General features: G+C 48.3%; 1 protein-coding gene across 1 annotated transcript in view; it reads right to left on the minus strand.

Annotated features, from left to right (window-relative positions):
- Positions 1 to 17,350, minus strand: part of LOC131206880 (mucin-5AC) — a 107,195-nt gene that overhangs the window by 58,363 nt on the left and 31,482 nt on the right. Inside the window, exon 2 of the mRNA XM_058199469.1 lies at positions 9,508 to 9,652. Within this exon, the coding sequence (XP_058055452.1) occupies positions 9,508 to 9,548 (41 nt within the window). The 5' untranslated portion in view covers positions 9,549 to 9,652. The remainder of the gene's footprint in view (positions 1 to 9,507; positions 9,653 to 17,350) is intronic.

Below are 17,350 nucleotides of genomic sequence, written 5' to 3' on the forward strand. Positions count from 1 at the left end.
CATCCACGCACGAGAGCGCGCCCTATAAATCCCCCTTATTGTCGGAAGTTTAGAAGAATCACCCAACTGCCAATTAGTGCTCCACCAGCCGGGACACACTCAGGGTTCGGAGACGTTAATTTAGAAACCATATTTCCCGATTGTTGGCCTTCACCAGAAGTCAGATATTCGATTTCATTTGGCTCGAGTGCGGTTACAGTGTTCAACCCAACCACTTCGACAGCAAACCTGATACACTTGGGAAGCCCCACGGTCAAACAAAGTGTTCTGTGTCGCATCGCTTTTCCCAGTCACTGACTTTTGTGCCTCGTCGGGTGTCGAATTTCCTTGCCGTACCCGACACGCTCGGAACCATTCCTTGACGAACGAAGGAGCTGCTGCGTCTTCTACCACGGCAGAGCTTCCGATGGGGCTTCGGGGCTCAATCAGTCTGGTGATCTGTCGACCGACTGGTCAAATCGTTTACACAACCACCCGCGGGTCTCCGCCGTTTGCGAAGTGCTGTTTGTTTATCGAGGCTCCATTTCCATTCCGTTCCAGCTGGATGCTGGACCGGCTTCGTTTGGATACCACAACGGCGAGCTTTGCACGGTAGGGATGAAGTATTGCACAGCCCTACCCCAAGCAAGTGCGCCGGAGCGAAACCGAATTTGCTTCCGTCCGGGTCCATCGCCTCCGGCTGTCGTCTCCGTGGAAAGGGATTTCGATTGTTATTTATTTGACATTTGTAAGGCACCATGGAAAAATGCACCATCGGGACACTGCTCCTGCTATCGAAAGGGGAGCGAGCTTTCGCTACGCTGAGGAACCCTTTGAGGTGTTACTTTATTAGTCTGGTTTATTGACAGACGCGAAACATATTTATTGAACATCACACTGCTGCGGTGCTTTGTTGCAGCGCTTTCGAGCATAAACTGCTTCCCTGAATTGCGCCTCCATCAAATAAAGTAGCACAGTTTTCAACACACCAGACACAATGAGCGTGCCACAATGCGATGCATAAAACAACGATGAATGAACATTGGACAATATTGATCGGATCGTACAGATTAGCTGGTAAAAGTGCAATGAAAAATTGGCCGCTTGGAAGTGATACGATGGAGGGGTGGCGTGCTATTTTTATTTAAGCACCAAACTGTCAACAGCATCGTAGTCCAATTTATCAAATATCCGTCCGTCGGCACCGATTGAATGAACATTTCAACGCTTTTGTAATTCAATCCGACCCCGGTGTGTTTGTTTGGGACAACTGCACACTTCTTTAGCAAACTTTGCTACTTTAGCAACTTTTCGACGATTTTTTACGTTTCTTCTGACTTATGATCGTGAAGTTTAAAGGAAAAGGAAAATGTATACTGGGTCCGTAACTTGTGCACACCGAGAGCTCGTTCCAGAAGTTTTAGTTGAAGTTTTAGTCAAAAACTCTATAAAAATGAAACCATTGTAGAAACCATTTTGAAACAATTCATTTAATGAAGAATCTCGTCCCTAAAATATCTCAACGAACCATAAGAATGGATGATATTAAAAAAAAAATGAACACTTTTAGTAGACATCTTAACATACAATAATGAATTTGGATCGCTAATCAGTTCATGTTAGTAATGTTTTTCATAGCTGCCAGCCGTTTTTAAGTTATCTCTCCCAGACGAATTATTTATGCATCGACGATTTTTTTTTAAATACTCTTTTATTACATTATTCATTGGAACAAGGATGTGAAAATGTACATTAGGGGACATTAAAGTGGTAAAGAATTTAAATTTAAATCTCGCCAGCCGTGAGCCACATTGCCTCGACTTAGCAATTAGCCATTTTGTGCTGATTGGAAAAAATGCCTTATTAAAAGAAAAACTCCAATGTCCAGCCCAGTGTTATCGGAAAATGGTATCGAGCTCGGAAGCCGTGACTCGAGACGAGCTTTTTTTCGAGTATCGAGCTTCGCAGCGATCATTTCCTATCCCAATTCAAATTCCTCCCAAAAACAGATCCCGGCACAGAGGGCGTTATCTGATGTTCGGGCTCAAGGACTGTCTTATTTACGGCTAATGGGTTCCCTTCTTGTGCCCCGCGAAGACGACTCGGTCTCCGTTAAAAGCCGTAAAGATTGTGTGAAATTGCTCGGCAGAATTGTTATCCTGGTTTGTCGAGTGGGTCCTGCCCGGAGGTGCACGCCCGAGGGACAGACTCGCTTTTCGTAGTCTAACCGGCGAAGCTTTTCAAAGAAACCGGATGCTCGTCTTCAAAGCATATGTAATATTTCTTGTCTTTTGCATTCGTGTGTGCGCCTGACCGTCCGCACACGGTCTGAAGTTTATTGTTATGGTCATTGGGATGGGTTTTCTTCGCCGCGTGTGACCACCATCCCCCGGAGGCAAGGTGAGAGCACCGAGACGCCTCAACGTGGCACATCCCCGTGGGGTGGGCTGGTTTCTCGGTTTTCCCGTGCTGCGCATGCTCCACCGGGTCCGGGTCCCACTTCCCGTGTGCGCTCTCTCTTCTCCCGGGGTTTTTTGTTATTTCGGCAACGCTTGTTTTTCCCCCGCAACACGGAAGTGCGAAGGCACGCAAAGGTCCATTGCTCTTTCGGAGTTCGTTTTTGCTTTTGGGGGAAAACACCATTCGTGTGTCTGAATCCTGGCGAATCCGGGCGAGAGTAAAGTACGTGAACCGTGAACCGGAAGCGGCACCGGAGAGCCTGTCAAGGTCTCACATACAGACGCACGCTCTCAAGACAGTAGACGTGGTGGCGACGATCGATTCAAGGTTCATTCATAACTTCGGTGGTTTGGGAGCGTAGCTCGCGGTGCCATTCACACGGAGTACTGGTCCTTCTCTCGCCGGCCGACCACAGGGTCTCTCTTTGATTGCCACGCTGCTCTCAAGCCCACAACCTTGAACAGGATCCTCAGGATGTCGGTTGATTAGATTAATTGAGGGAGAAGCACTGTCCGAGAGCGAGAGAGAGAATGCTTCACATGCTAACGCACTGGTGCGGTTCGATGCACCGGTGCTCGATTGCCTGCCAGGGTCACATGGTACACCACGCTAGCTGGCTGGCTGGCTGGCCGGATAATGTCACGGACAGTGGGGCGCGGACTGGTCTGGGTGCAGAACTTTCCACACAAGTCAGACACGCACCATTGTTGTGTCGCAAAGATTTCCCAAAGTCTAGCCACCAGAAACTAAGCGTACAGCATCTGATTAGCCGGGGAGCGACGTGGCCACGGAACGTGGCCGTGGAGCCCGACAGTTGTCTATGCAAAGTACGGGCCCCACGCGGAATCTTAATGAACCAGACACCAGGTTGGGTTGGTTGGGCGATTTTTTCGCTTCTTCGCTTCCCAAACTCGGTGCAACTCATCCCGGGCTTTGGAATAATGCAAATGGATCCCATGGAGCATAAAGAGCATTTTTGGCTTTTCGGGGCGAAAAGTTTATGTTGGCCCGCAGGGTTGGGTTTCCTTCGCTTCCGACCGGGCATCGACCGAAAGAAATTATTTTTATTCATGCGACTTTGAAATAATACTGTTGCTGGGTCCTGGAGTGTGGCCGACGGCCATCGTTACTCGTGGCGCAACTCCTGGGCGGGCGAGCGCCCGTTAGGTCATTAATGCAGGGAATTTATGCAAATTTCCTAGCCTCCGTCGTAGCCCAGTCCCAGGCGTGAAACGGGTGCAGAAGCGAGTGTCTGAGAAAAGTTTTCCTTGTTCAGCGACCTCTGGGACTTAAAAAAGTTGCACGTGCCGGACAAGTGGCAACACCCAGGACTTCAGTGGGAGGGCAGCCTCCCCCGGTTGTGGTGAGGTCCCATTATAAGCCTCAGGATCACTGTTCACATGTGGCTTCTAATTGTTTTCTGTATCTGCACCTCCACAGGACCGCTTCCCAGCGAGAGGGCTCGAAAGCACACTCGGAATCCGTGCACACGCATAACTCCCGTGCCGCTCGGGAAAAAGCTCGTGCTGTCCACGCAACTTTAGGATGGTTCGTGTGATAAGAGCGTTTGCTGGGAGTCCGTTTTTCGGGGCTTCCAATTACAACGGGTGAGAGCAGCAATTTAAAGCCGATTAATTAACTGATAGTGAGGACACGAGGCGTGAAGCAGTTTGTTATTTGACTTTTTATTTGCCACCAACGGGCAGCATCTGGGTCCTACCGAAAGTGGTCGATTGCCGCAGGTTGGCGCGAAAGAAAAACCTCAACGGGTTTGCCTGTGACAAATTGAATGTAAGCTCCCGCAAGTTCCATGCCACCAGCCAGGGACTGCGGCACGCTCTCTTGGAGTGTTGTTTGGTGTGGCATTAGTGTGCGGTGTTCAGCATTTAACAACAACACGAAGGTGTGTGCTGCTGCCGGTGGTCGAAAGATAAATGTTTACTAATTTACATATCGCCTTTTTTCGGGCACCCAATCTTGCACCTGCTGCGCCCCTGCGGTGGTTCCCATTAGTATGTGCTCCCTTTTCTCTCTTTTGCTCTTTCTGTCTTTCTTGGGTGAGGAAAACTGTGCCGTTTACATTCCAAAAGTAAGGTGTTAAGTTGGGAAAGCTGTTTCTACGGAAAATATCATTCAAATTAGTTTGTGCGTCTTTTTTTCGAAGGGTCGCAAGAAAAGGGATGAATACATTCACGGTCACGCAAAAAGTCGGTATTTGTCAACCTGGAACGATGCTGTTGAACTTATAAATATTCGAGCAGTATACGGGCAGAGAAAAAGAACGATGGCGGCGCTGAAAATGGTCGGAATTTTGCGGAATTTGACAGTCGTCCAACACTCATTATAAATTTCATTTAAAGTCAATCAATCATTTAACACCATAAAATCATCATCCCTTTTTTAAGGGTGACATATTTTAGGCTATGATTAAGTAAACAACCATTCATAATTCATCAATCATTTGAAAAGTGGCGTAACTATTCATTTGATTCGTTCGTTTCGTTTTTATAACTATTCGTTTCTCACCCTGAAGCACTGTTCATTCACTCAATGTTCTTTTATGATTCAGTTCACAGACTTTTCACTGACTTTCTATTTTCTTCAAAAATATTTCAATTTTTCGACAGATCGTCCTTCCTATGGTAAACCTATTACTGAGACTCCCGACATAACTAAGTAACTGCAATTAGTTGAGTTCAATGAATTAATGAAGCTACATACTTATTGGTAACATAAAGTATCGCCGGAAAATGCCTTTGCCGAATTTCCTTCAATGAAACAATTGAATCCACTAATAGTAATAATAGTAATCCACTCGCATATGTGGTGCGCTTGTGGTGAGATTCGATAGACAAGATCTATTATGAGATACTATCACTTGGTCGCATTATAAAGTCTGTAACACGTTACAACACGTTACAATCGGATAGCTTTTGCTAGGCGACCACAGACTTTCTCATCTCAAACTACCCACAAGATGATACTCAAAACAATCATTTAAAACATAACGAACAGAGGACAAAGATTTTTTACAGGACATCGAGGCACTCGAGAAACCTCGCTGTAAGCACAGCTCAAGAGTGTAGTCGCTGGAGAGATCCTTCAGTCCCTCGATCAACCAGTGCGAACTATTTCCAAATTCATCAGCACGTAATTTCGTAGTCTGTCGACGAGAGGGGCCTCACGAGGGGCCAGGGCGGCATATGACGGCGCTGCAAATGATAGCAATTTTGACGCGGGACGTGGCACCGGGTTCCGGAAGCGCCTAGCGCCGCCACACCGACCCAGGAAGTCACGTTTGCATCCCTGAAACCATAACCGACCGACAGCAGACAGCAAGTCCGGTCGTTTGGAACCGAACTTGGATTAGCCTGGAGCCCACCACTTCAATCCCTGGTTCCCCGCGGTTCGTTCCGGGGTTTCCTTGTTGTTTTGCTTTCTTGTTTTGCCTGAAACTTTTTATGGTTTTCCGCCTCGGTGGGCACGCCGCCGCCGCCGCCGCGCCACAGGCTAGTTGGTCGCTATCATCGTAAATCATTTCATATTGTTTGAAGAGCAATCGACACTCTGTTTTGCTCTGGTGCACCACACGGGACGCAGGGAGAGAGAGAGAGAGAGAGAAAAGGGGGATGAAAAGGGACCTTGCACGGCCACGAATAAAAATAAAAGGGGAAATCAAACAATAACCTTGGCTACTTTTTATCGGAAAAAAGGACGCTCAACAGACTGGACCGGGTAGCCCCGCGGGTCCCGGAGAGTTTTCCGATGGAATGTCCTGACAGTGGGATGGGGGAACGGAAACTGAAAATTCTAAAACGAGGAAAACTGGCGGACGGAAATGAGCACCAGCAAAAGTTTTCCAGCCCGGCCGAGAGAACGGCGGGAGGTGGAAAAACAAATTTCTGCGTCCGTCCATGAAAATAATGCGCCCGCTACGCTCCGGTGGCGATGCGTACGTCCTCTCCTCCGGGCCTGGCGTTCGCCTGTGCTTTGATGCCGACGCGAAGGACGCGAAGCGGTCGGAGGTTATGAAATCCGGAAACAAGGTCCCATTCGTCAACAACGAAAAACCCAGAAAAAAAAAATCAAGGAAAACCCTCGATGTGCCCACGGCGGACTCGGTGGTCGAGTGTCCTTTTTATATGGTCGCATCATCCTGGGGGACGACTACCGAGGCCGTGGCCATAACTACCGCTAACAACCTCTCCACAGTCAGTGTCGTTTTATGCACCAAAAGCACCTTCTCTCCGTGTGGCCACTGGCTCACCAAGGGTGGGCAAAATGATATGCTCCGGCATGTTTTCCGATGTGGGCTCTCTGTGAATCTGCACCCAGCGGCGTTCGGCGTCCAGTCCGGAGTCGAACTAAACCGCAGACAGATTTGGCACTCTGTCACGGCGGGCCGCCAGGATACGAGAGGGAACCAGGAAATTGCCGGGCATGCCGGGCTTACCAACAGCTGTATCCTCTTTCCGGCGTGGTTGGGGCTGGCCGAGTCGGGGTGTGTGCGCGCGCGTGTAAATCAATTTGCATTCTTCATCAGGGCTTCCCGTTTGACGAGATGCTCGTTTGCTGTAAGCACCCGGTTACACGCCGGTCCCCTGTCCTTATCCGGACAGGAAACGGCATCAAGACTAGGCTAGGAAGCGGTGTGCGGGAAAGTAAATTCACACGCATAAAAATGAATATTGATGATGATGTTCTATTGGACGAGCCCCCGGACAAGGCACCAGGACTCGGGCGTTAGTGTTTGATTGAAAATATGCAAACCGCTTGAGGGCACTTCCTTGATTCGGTAACCGCAGTCAAAGGCTTAGTAAGTGTTAATGTTTGACAAATGTTACAGCAATCTTGTAGCTCCCGAAGGAAAGAACGGACCAAAGGCTGCCGAAATTCTCGCCAAACCAGAAAGGAACCACCTAAAGTACGACAGCTCTCCGCCCGGCACCGGGCGAGTAATCGATTCCGGATGAGCGTTACGCACAAGACACACTCGCAGGCCACAGGCGTGCGGAAAACCAGAAAGCCGAACGACGACAGACGAACGACACGTGCTCAAGTGCGGTCGTCAGCCAGCCAGTCGGCCCTTGAGTGCAACGTAACATCATAAAATCTGCAACTCATAACCGGCGAACCCTCGGTCCGTACGGAACACCGGGAACAGCCCATCATCCGCAGTCTGCTGCCTGCTCTCTGATATTTGGCATGCGAAGTACATGGAAGCGTCGTCATATTAACGCGACAAATCGGGGCAATGAAGTTTTTCCCCATTTTCCTGTCCCTTTTTTCCCGTTCTGCTGGTGGAAAAACGCAACCCGGGTGACGCTGAAGCCGCGCACAGGAGAGGTTTTATTGCCACGCAGTGGCGCCCAGGACACACGTAACGATTAGAGTGGCTGATACGGCGGTGCCGATGTTTTGTTGATGATGGGACGTGAGTCGCGCGGTTCTTCTTCCAATTTATGAGACCTCTGGTCCTGATGGCTCCCTGGTCTTTGTAGCGAGAACGCGAACGGAAGTACGTGACATGTGACAGTACTTTTTGAATATTAATACCATTTTTCAGATATCAATTATTTTGTGGGTATCTTAATCATTTGGGATGGATTTTTTTCCCCATTTTGTCATAATTTCTCCAAACAACTGTTATCCGGATTAAATCCGCAGGCGCATTTAACGCTTAGCGGGACCGTGACGAGGGTCATTAGAGACATTACTCTACGTTGGCCAATTTCTTTCCCCCGTACTGGCAACGCTCCTGTCTGCGCCAGACCCAAAGAAAATGCTTCCGGGTGGGTTGTCGGACAGTGACAAAAACGGAAGCCTGGCCGGCATCTGACGTTGACGTTGCTGCGATGGTCCGCGACGCAGCGACATAAACCAGAGCCCTTTTTCCCGGACCCGTTTCCCGAAAAGTTATCAAATTTATTTTCTGTAACAAAAACCATCAATTATAAGACCCGATCACAGACTGTGGTGCACCGGAGCCGCAGACCGACCGCAGTCCTTTCCTCGGGCAACTCCTTTTGCTGTCGACGCTGCTCGGTTATTAGCCTGGTGAAGAATCAAAGAACTCAGACATATTGATTATGCAGCCGGCCACCCGGACCTGGGCTGCATTCGCCGAACACGACGATTGGAAAAGTTTCTCGGGACTCTCGGCCCCCATTAGCTGTCGCTTTTCGCAACTGCAATGAGCTGCTCCGAATGGAGGCAAAACATAGTAATCCCCTCTGGGTCCAGGAGCACCGGGGGACTCACCGTCGTCTAATGATACGCCCGCTTTGGGTAATTTCTTGTCCGATAGGATTGGTTGCCCGAAAAAAGGGTCCCTAGACCGGACACGCTGCGGTGTCCCCTCCCGACGATGGCTTTCCGTGCAATTGAACGGCCCAAAATTGATGGCCAACATTAATGCGGGGTGTTAGTTCTTGCGGCGAAAGTTCTGCAATCGGCTATCGATACGGAACGTGCCACACTTTTTACAACCGGGCCCGGAGGGCGCATTCGTTGGCAAACGTCTGCGCTGTGACACTGCACGCTCCTGCACAGAAGAAGCGTGCTGCACTATTCCATTAGAGCCATATCTATCGAGGAAACCCGTGTGGCCAGACCGGAACGGTTGCCCGTTGTTGTTCTTGCGGTGATTATAGTGATTGTAGAAGCACTGCCACTGCCTTGAATAGTAGTAGCGCCAGCAGCCACTTGATAAACGACATTTCCGTCGCCACTGGATGATAAATTGAGCCGGACGTTCTGCAAGGGCTCTTGGTGAAGTTCGCACTCCAAACTTTAGCGCCCTGAACGTGTGCTGAATTTTCCGGTGTGTGATTTTTGTGACAGATAGTGGCACTTGGCGAGAAAAGACATATCGTTCTCGATTTGTTGTGGTGTCGCTCCCGTTCGAAGAAACTCGTGGATTGGGATTTCTTCAAAACAGAAACGAAGCACTACTTTATTACTACCGTCCATGCTTCGACATTGAGCTTCGGGTTTGAAATTCAAAAGTCGTTCAAGAAATCAGTAAGAAATTCCAATTTGGTAGACGGCCTGAAGTGAGCTACTTACTCTGTTTTCAGTCCATTCTGTATCGAGTCCGCTTTGGCCATCGTTAGGTCGTTTCGCAAATCCAGCCAACCGTCGTCGTGTGAGAATCACTGCTCACCGGTGATTAGATTTTCCGCTAGCCGAACGCACTGTTGCCTGCCGTGTCCTGCAGAAACAAAGAAGACAAGAAACGATCAATAAATTTGCCGATCGCGACGCGAAGGGTCAGAATCTACAGAAAGTAATGAAAACATTCCGGCTAGAGTGGCCCAATTTAAACACCATTTATTGGTGAACGTTGCTCAACGAGATTCGTGCCATTTTAATCACCATCATACCGAGCCTAACGACCCAAGAGGTGTCCGAGAGAGCACGTGGATCCCTGTTTAAGCCGACTCCGCTCACAGCAAATTGTGCATTTCCACGGAAGCGTCGGGCGGAACATTAACGTTTGATTGATGTTTACTTCGTTATTGTTGGCAATTTCCGTGCTTTTTCCCGTTCTCTCGGGCGCGGCTTTTCAAGGCCACTTTTGAAAAGGACATTTGGATAAAACGTTGGACAGCTCAGCTCCGCGCTTGGCGGGACCATGGGCGCCTGTCAATCGTTCGGTGCTGGGTTCGTTGCCGGGATCGGCGTGTCATCGGAAGGAGTTTGCTCCCGGTGGCCCGAGAGCGCCGCGATGACACCTGACAGACAGGTTGGTGGTAGGTGGTTGTCCGGGAAGAGCAAACGGGGCAGCGTCGAGCATCGATTGGCACGCCGAATCGCTGGCATAACGGTTGGCAAATATGTGTATAATGTGTTCAGCTGACTTTCGCCAGGACATGGGTTGCGCCATTTCGCGAATTTCGCGAATCTTTTTTCGTGTCTGTGTGCCCCAGAACCGTGGGTATTTTTATCGAATCGTCAACCGAAGCCCGCGGGAATAAGGCACTGATTGCGTTGCGTTTCGGTTTTCGCAACGATCGCGCGACGCCCATACGCCCGTTTTCCATTTACGCAAACTGATTTTCCGCAAACTCCTGTGGGCATCTGCCATATGCCGTTTTTCCCCTCTCCGTTCGATGAGCAAGTGACGATGGTAATTGGCAAATATGTAGCACAGCAACTTACCGCGGGAAAATTTATACCCGAGCACACGGCACGGCACAGATGGTTTCGGTTTTACGGTGAAGATTTCATTTTCGGAAGTAATAACCGATTTCGATAATGACATTCATTTTAAAATATCATTCAACACGATGACCGCCCCAGTGTCGTGTTGAAGTGCGTTCAAATTAATTAAAACCACCCACAATCATGCATTGGCCCGAAACACACGCAATAAAAGTATAATGCTGTAACGTTGAAACAACAACGCGGCGAAAGGGTAACAAACAAAACGGAGGAACTAAAACAACTTTGCAGCCATTTTACGAGTCACTGCACAAAAGCTCGCCAGTGCCCCTAACAAAGAACACACGGTGTATGTGTCATTGAATTCCGCTCTATCAAATGTCAAATCTCAATTTACTTCCGCCCATCGCAAGACCTGCACAGGAAGAGGTTCGCCGAGTCGCCGGTTTTAATCAGATGATCCCGTCAACGGGAACTTCCCTTTCGAAGCGAACAGTAGGACACAAAACAGAAGGCGCAAAAAAACGGTAGTAAAGTTTCGAAGAGTAAGGAAGCGACATCGGCCGACTATCAGCGGGATTCAATCTCGCCTCGGGTCTACGATGGCCGCTCTACGGAGGGTCTATGTGCACCAACATACGAAGACCGTGCGGCGGGCGATGTCTATGGCAGGTGATCGTCAGATAAGGTTGCAAACTCGCAAGCGAACGGAAGACAATTATCTGTTCGCAACAGTTGTGGATGCAACATTCCGTTCGTTTTTTGGCGCATTTTTCTTTCGCATAGACTCTGATGTCTGGTGTAAAGGCTAATCTCTCTATAGGTAGCCCCCCCGTATTGTCATTCACCTTAAATGAATTTATTTTAATACGTTAACGAGGTAACTTTGGTGATACCGATCGCTCTGTCGCTACAATTCTTCGCCGCACTGTACACTGATATCGTATGTGGGATCGTATAGAGTGGCCCGTGTATCCGATGCCCTGCGAGTGCAATTTAATCCATCTACCGTACGTCGGATAAGTGCTGGAGAACGGAATTAACTTTCAGCGAGGAGCTGAGCCGTGCCACGGTAACATTTCTTCCGAGAGCCAACCGACTGGCTCAACTATTTTGTTTGGCTGTTAATTGTTATCCAAACGGCGTACGAGATAGTGACTGACGTTACCCCACCCGGTGCCCGTTTCCATCAACATGATTCGAACATGATGATGGCGGCCAAACCGGGCGGACGAACCACTCGATGATGCGCTGCTCGCAATGGTTTGCCCGTTCTGGCGTCCGAAAAGGGCGGTCGTATCATCGTTCCGGAGCTACTAATTAAGCCTTTCGCATGATCTTTGAAATTATCGTCTATTTAATCGTGCCATATGGAGCTGAGATGATATCTTGCAAGCACTGGAGCACCGGAGAGGATGTGTCTGGATCAGATAAAGCCATCGCGGCGTACTCGCTACAGTCGGTCGCTCGGAGCAGCTCGTCAGAATGTTCTAGTCGCGGTCTGTTAATTGTTGCACAGACCATAGTTACACTTTTAGTTACAGAAGTTGTTGGTCTCTGGGTTTTAAAGTGCGATTAAAAATTTGTGTTGATGAATCTTATTTATGTTTAAGAAAAGGCATCATTCCTGTGCCTTGATTTATTGGAAAAATTAAAGCCCAAAGGAATGATGCTTGAAACAAGGGGCGAATCGAATCGAAACTCTCACTACGCCACTCGCTACTCAAGCATTGCTTCCGTGGCCCAATATTTCATTTAAAGTATCGCCCCACAAAACGAAGCAATGTTTCTGCTCCACCGGCAAGCGGAGAACGCTTCTTCTTGCCGTGCCGCTTCATCCCGCCGCTTGGTATTTCGCCTCGGTGAACCTTTTTAGCGGAAAACCGATTTTCCTCGATTTCCTCGATTGAGTGTCCTCGACGCGAAAAGGAAACACGACCGTGTCTGCTGTCCCAACTCCTAAGTGCAGGACATCATTTCCGCTACAACTTCTCGAACACGGGGCGAAGGCTAACGGACGACGAATGTTGAGCGATTTCACGAAATGTGTCCATCGATTTCGAGAGTGAGGAGAAAATGGAATGGAATTAGTAGCATTTTCCACCGGATTCCGGTCGCGGCCCCGGACTAGGCGTTCACGTGCTCCATTTTGTGCCCGTCGATTTCGGGGGAAAAATGAAAAGTTCCATTCAGTTCTTATCGGGGAGTGCCTACACTCCCCGATTACCGGGGGAAAGGACGGAGGGCGAGTCAGGGCACTACTCGCCAGAAAGGCATTGCGCCTTTGGCTTCCGGGATGGTTGTCTTTTCTCGAACACGGAATCAACGTCGACCGGAAGAACGGAAAGAGAAAATCCACCCTACATTGTATTTTTCCATTTTTGTCGGATTTCCACTCGATTCGGATATAATCAAATGGAAAGTCGGCAGGAAAAATAACGAATAAATAGTTGCTCGTTACAACATGCTCGTGAAAACGTGATCAAACCCGTAATCTTTTTATTTTTGTGAGTAATTTTTTATTTATTATTTACACACGACGATGACAGATACAGACCGGTGATGTTAAGGTAGCTGAGTGAAAGGTGTACGAACTTTCAATTTGAGAAATGATTAATATACTCAAATGGGTGCCGTTTCGAAGTTTGTCTGTTATTAGTGAGTGAAGAAGAAGTCTTTAACAGCATAAACATATTTATCAGGTCCTAATCAAATTAGTTGCACACTTTCGGGCATCGTAAAAATATCTTTCCTAAAGTACTCACCCCGAAAGATCCAGTCTTGGAGAAACGACTCCCAAAATCCATATACACCCCGCCGCCGAAACCCGGTGCAAATGGACTCCATAAAATTGGATGGACCATAGAATTATGAAAATCATCATCGCTTCTCATTAACCGATTGGCACGGCAACTGACCGGACGGATGCCGCTGGTCCACCCTGGACACAAAGCAAACAAGTCAAACGGAGTGTATAAGTTTATGTTCTCGCGAAATGGCACACCTCACCTTGGCACCTTGTGCTCGGCCGAGCCACTTGCTCCATTAGGCCTCATTAAACCGTGAAGTGGGAAAAGAAATAAACTGGCCTCCGGTGGTGGCTCCCATCTTCAATACACATCGACAGGCAGTGTCGATCCGGCCCGGTCAGGTGGCCCCGTTGTGATGATCGTTACAAAAAAGTTCTCACTTCGAACCGCCTACCGAACCGGTCCGGTCCGGTCGGGGAGGAAATAAAAACCAAAATCCACCATAACCATAACCGGCCATGCCATGATGAAAGTCAATGAGGCGGCGCTGAGGCTGCCACCGGTCGCGGAAGCATAGCGAAAAGTGCGCAGCCAGTTCCGTTCCGTGCGCTCATGGAAAAGCAAACATGAAAATGGACGACCGGGACGACCGGGACCAGGCTTCACGGAAAAACAACGCACGCGCGCGCGTTTACTGTTGGCAGAATAACTCTCTTTTTGGGGTCTTGCTTCTCGGCGACCTAGACTGGGCCAGTTAGCCGAACCGAAAGCCCGGTCTTTAACACTTTCACCGAAACGAGTATTATGGTTTCTATCGCTCGGTGCACGGGGAAAAAAACAACAACCTTTCGAACAGCATAAGATCGCCGGGGCGCGCTACAAAAGTGGGAAGCGAAAAACATCGCGCGGTTTCGCCATGTAACGCAGATAACAATGGAACTTCAGCCAAGTGGAAATGATACTTTTCGTTACGGCATCCCCACACGGGACAAACACCACCGAGCGCCACCGCCTTGGCGAGAGTTATGGGCCCGAGAGAGAGAGAGAGATGAAAAAGAGGTGCCCCAAGCATAATGTATGCATTCTTTAGCCAGAAAATGGAATTTAAATTTCTGCGGTTTGCGGACCCGGAAAAGTCGGGCCGAGAGAGCAGGATACGAGGAACGAATCAAAATGGTAGAAAATATCGGGCAACAAGAAAATGCACCACACTAAACGTGTTAAGTGAGTAGATGTGCCACTAAATGACCAGTTTGCCAGATGGACGCAAGTGACGATAAAAAAGCGAAACCCCAGAAGCAACTGGCCATAACTTTGCTGCTGCTAATGAAAAGGACAATTGGTTGAAATGTTTGTGGTAGAACAAGCAAAAAATAAATAAAACGATTAACCCCGGTGGCTGCCTCTTGATACAATGGCTTCTACCGGGAGCCAGGACCGGGCTGCAGAAAATTGATGCACTTCCGTGGAATTGATTCTGTCCATTCTCTAATGGAGTTCGAGCACCGACAACGAGCTAATTGAAATCGGATTTTATGCGGTGCTATTTTGGGATTTATTTTCCACTTTACAGGAGTGTTCGTTTTCGATGCACTTACTCCACGACTTCCAGATTGGCTTTATCCGATGGAGAAGACGCAAAATTCTTAAAGTGGCACTACGCTCAAGTGAGGAAAAATGGTAATCCGGGACACACTGTAGAAAAAATATGCGAAATGGTTATGCTTTAAAAATGCCAACAACAAAAAAACAGGGTTAAAAGTGGGGTTGTATTCCGACATGGCCGTCGATGGCAAGCAGAAGCCAATCGTCAAACGAGAGTTTGACGCGAAGAAGCGGAACGGAAGTGGCAATCCTACCAAGATGGGACGAAACAGACCGAGCACTGGAGAGAACTTTTGACGGATCGCGATGACGAAGAGGTTGCGAATGGGCAAAGTTTCGAAGGAAGCGAAGGCGATAGGGGCAACCCAGATCGGCATTGATATTGTGTCATGGAATGGAGCCATTGCGTGTGGTTGTGATTAAAGAGAGCACACACTAAACACTAAAGCATAACAAGTTGATGAGGACAGCAGGGGCCCAGCGCAATTCGCTTAGGTAAAGTTCAAAAATCCAAATCAATCAAAAACCCAACTTACCTACGTGGATTTTTCCGAGAACTAATTTTTCCGATTTTTCCGAGAACATATCATAAATAGACGCAAAGAAATGGATTATCAGCATCAGTTGTTGGTGTTAGTACTGTTTGGTATTTTCGGTTCGAATGTTATTAGTTTTGAGTCGTGTAGATTGATAATACAAAAAACACAATATGATGTCACGAAAGATTTATATCAAACAATTACATTACCTTATGATTTGATATTTTAAAGACATAAAAGAGAGAACTTACTAGCTCAAAACCATCGTTTCCTTTTCAAGCGCGTTTGCCATTCCACAATAAAAACCTAGACGATGAAAGTGTAGGTTCAAAAGATAATGTTTGCCTGAACAGTAATGAAATAAGGTAAGCAAAAGCATTCACGCAACACGGCGGAAGCAAATTTTTCCCACACGGAATGCGGAAACATTCTCCCCCCGGTGGGGTTTGGTTCTCGAGGATAGGGGAAAAAGTTTTCCCCCAAACCCCCAAGGGACTCGGGTTGGCGAAAGTATCGAATAGCCTCCCGGGGATCGTCGGGAAAAATCCCCAGCTGCGGTTAAGGCCGATGATGCCGATATGTCCTTTGCGCTGCTCGCTATGCACAGCAATAACGCCGACGGGTGGTCTCCATCAGCCTGGGCGTCGATGTTTATGAATGAGGAAAAGTTTTTCATTTACCCGATCCCGCTTGCCGGCTTCCTGGTGGCCGTTTCTTTCGTTTTTCTATTAGAACCACGGCATCCTGGGAAGGTGCTGTAAGCCCAACCACCGCATTATAGGTAGCCATTATTGATATTCGATTTTCCGTTATGGAAAGTACCACCACGACCGGTGCGATCGACCAAGTTTGGCGACCATATCGTGGTGCCGGTCGGCACACTAACATACCCGAAAGTGGGTCGCACTTCATCTTGGCGGTTCCGGTGTGAGGCCGTAAGAGAGTGCGTGACAAATTTCCCGGTCGGTTGCAGCTTCTTGAAATTAGGCTCATCAATCATGATATCGATCCGGTGCCTTTGGCCGATTTCGATCCCCTATCCGAGCCACGAGCGATACACGATACACAATTGTTGCGGAGTTGATGAAAAAATCATACATTTTTCCACATCCCGGCGGTCGCTGGGTTGGATATTTTGTGCTTGGACGCGATTTTCGGCGACCGACTTCTGGCGTTCCCCGTCCGTGTTATCCTGGGAAGCGAAACCGCGTGCCCCTATAAGAGGGGTTCGGCTCATTTGAATTTGATTGTAATGAGTTTCGGGAATTCATTTGCAATTTAAATCTTTCGCTCGCCCTCGAGGACTGGAGAACGAAACGCCCCTCTTGGACACTTTGTGTATGTGTGTGTGGTGCGAAGGCTAATGGATTCCTGATGGGATGCCGACGGAGGACACGATCGTTTAACTTCGGGAAAAAATTGTAAAAGTTTTTTTTGGAAAGGTTTGGAACGGCAAACAAATTGGCGGCCCAAAAGCGGGCCGTTATCGATATCGGCATCGGAGGTCGAAATTGAAGCTGTTACTGCTGATTTATTTGGAGCAATCAAAATGGGGCTACCCTCACGATGGTAACGAATCCAAATTCCGTATCAACGCGTATCAAAACATACCACCGTAACATAGAACGTTGGCAATAAGGGCTCCCAAATGTTGCTAAGGGATGTGTCATTAAACGGTTATGGTTAACATTTAATTACACTCGCCCTTTATTCCTGGCGTGGAGCATCGGGTGCTGTAATCCCAAAACTATGTGTGGATGACCCTGCAATGGCGTGCTGCAGTCTACAGCGTGAAGCGATTGCATCCGGTTTTTGTGTGGTTAACCGCAAACGTTGCGGTTTTCGTCCTTG

This window comes from Anopheles bellator, chromosome 2, assembly GCF_943735745.2.
Source record: "Anopheles bellator chromosome 2, idAnoBellAS_SP24_06.2, whole genome shotgun sequence".
Lineage (NCBI taxonomy): Eukaryota > Metazoa > Arthropoda > Insecta > Diptera > Culicidae > Anopheles > Anopheles bellator.